This window comes from Haplochromis burtoni, unplaced genomic scaffold (assembly GCF_018398535.1).
Source record: "Haplochromis burtoni strain Fernald_Lab_line unplaced genomic scaffold, NCSU_Asbu1 Contig_1853, whole genome shotgun sequence".
Classification (NCBI taxonomy): domain Eukaryota; kingdom Metazoa; phylum Chordata; class Actinopteri; order Cichliformes; family Cichlidae; genus Haplochromis; species Haplochromis burtoni.
This window is the reverse complement of record NW_024584214.1, coordinates 11,948-12,541: the sequence shown is the minus strand read 5'-3', so window position 1 is coordinate 12,541 and position 594 is coordinate 11,948. Positions and strand designations below refer to the sequence as shown.

Genomic DNA, 594 nt, shown 5'->3' with positions numbered 1-594 from the left:
AAAAGGGAAACATATTACCTTTCACAGCCAAGAATGTGCCACTGCTTAACATCTGTGAATATGTGGCCCGCGTTTGACAGAAATATGTTGCTTCATCCTCTTTGCTGACATTTCTGATAGTAAATATTTCTTTGTTCAATGTGAAACGTGAATCTTTAAATGCATCAGATAAAGTTATTTTGTCAGAATAACAGAAGCAACACTTTGGGGCAAGTGTCCCAGAGACTGTTTATACCATGAAAGGATTTTAACTCCTTCTCAGAAACTTCACAGCCAAAAGTAACATTGTCACCAAGGTCAACAACAGTCAAAGAGATCAACTGAGGAACCTCTGAAGTTCGAGTCACAGCTGAAGAAGAAAAAAAATGCAGTTAACAAAATGACAAAATCAATGTAAATAATGTTAAATATCTTGCCCATATGGAAGGTTTAGTCACAAGGTTATAAAGGTTTCCAAAGCAGAAATCAGTGATTGGCTGAAATGTAGGAAATTACCCCTCCCCCATTCAGCAAACCTTTGTTCAATTTTCATTTGATAAAAGACGTCTTATATCAAATCACATAAAAGTATGTCTTTCTTAGTACCTTCTGGTA

At 35.9% G+C, this 594-nt stretch overlaps 1 protein-coding gene across 3 annotated transcripts in view; it reads right to left on the bottom strand.

The window, feature by feature from the left end:
* LOC121813531 overlaps positions 1-380 on the bottom strand; it is a 3,959-nt gene extending 3,579 nt beyond the window's left edge. For 2 of the 3 annotated variants that reach the window (XM_042217354.1, XM_042217355.1), the window contains exon 1: positions 19-380. In XM_042217354.1, the coding sequence (XP_042073288.1) occupies positions 19-52 (34 nt within the window). In that variant the 5' untranslated portion in view covers positions 53-380. The remainder of the gene's footprint in view (positions 1-18) is intronic. The other variant, XM_042217353.1, reaches the window with a different exon arrangement.
* Between the last annotated feature and the right edge of the window lie 214 nt (positions 381-594).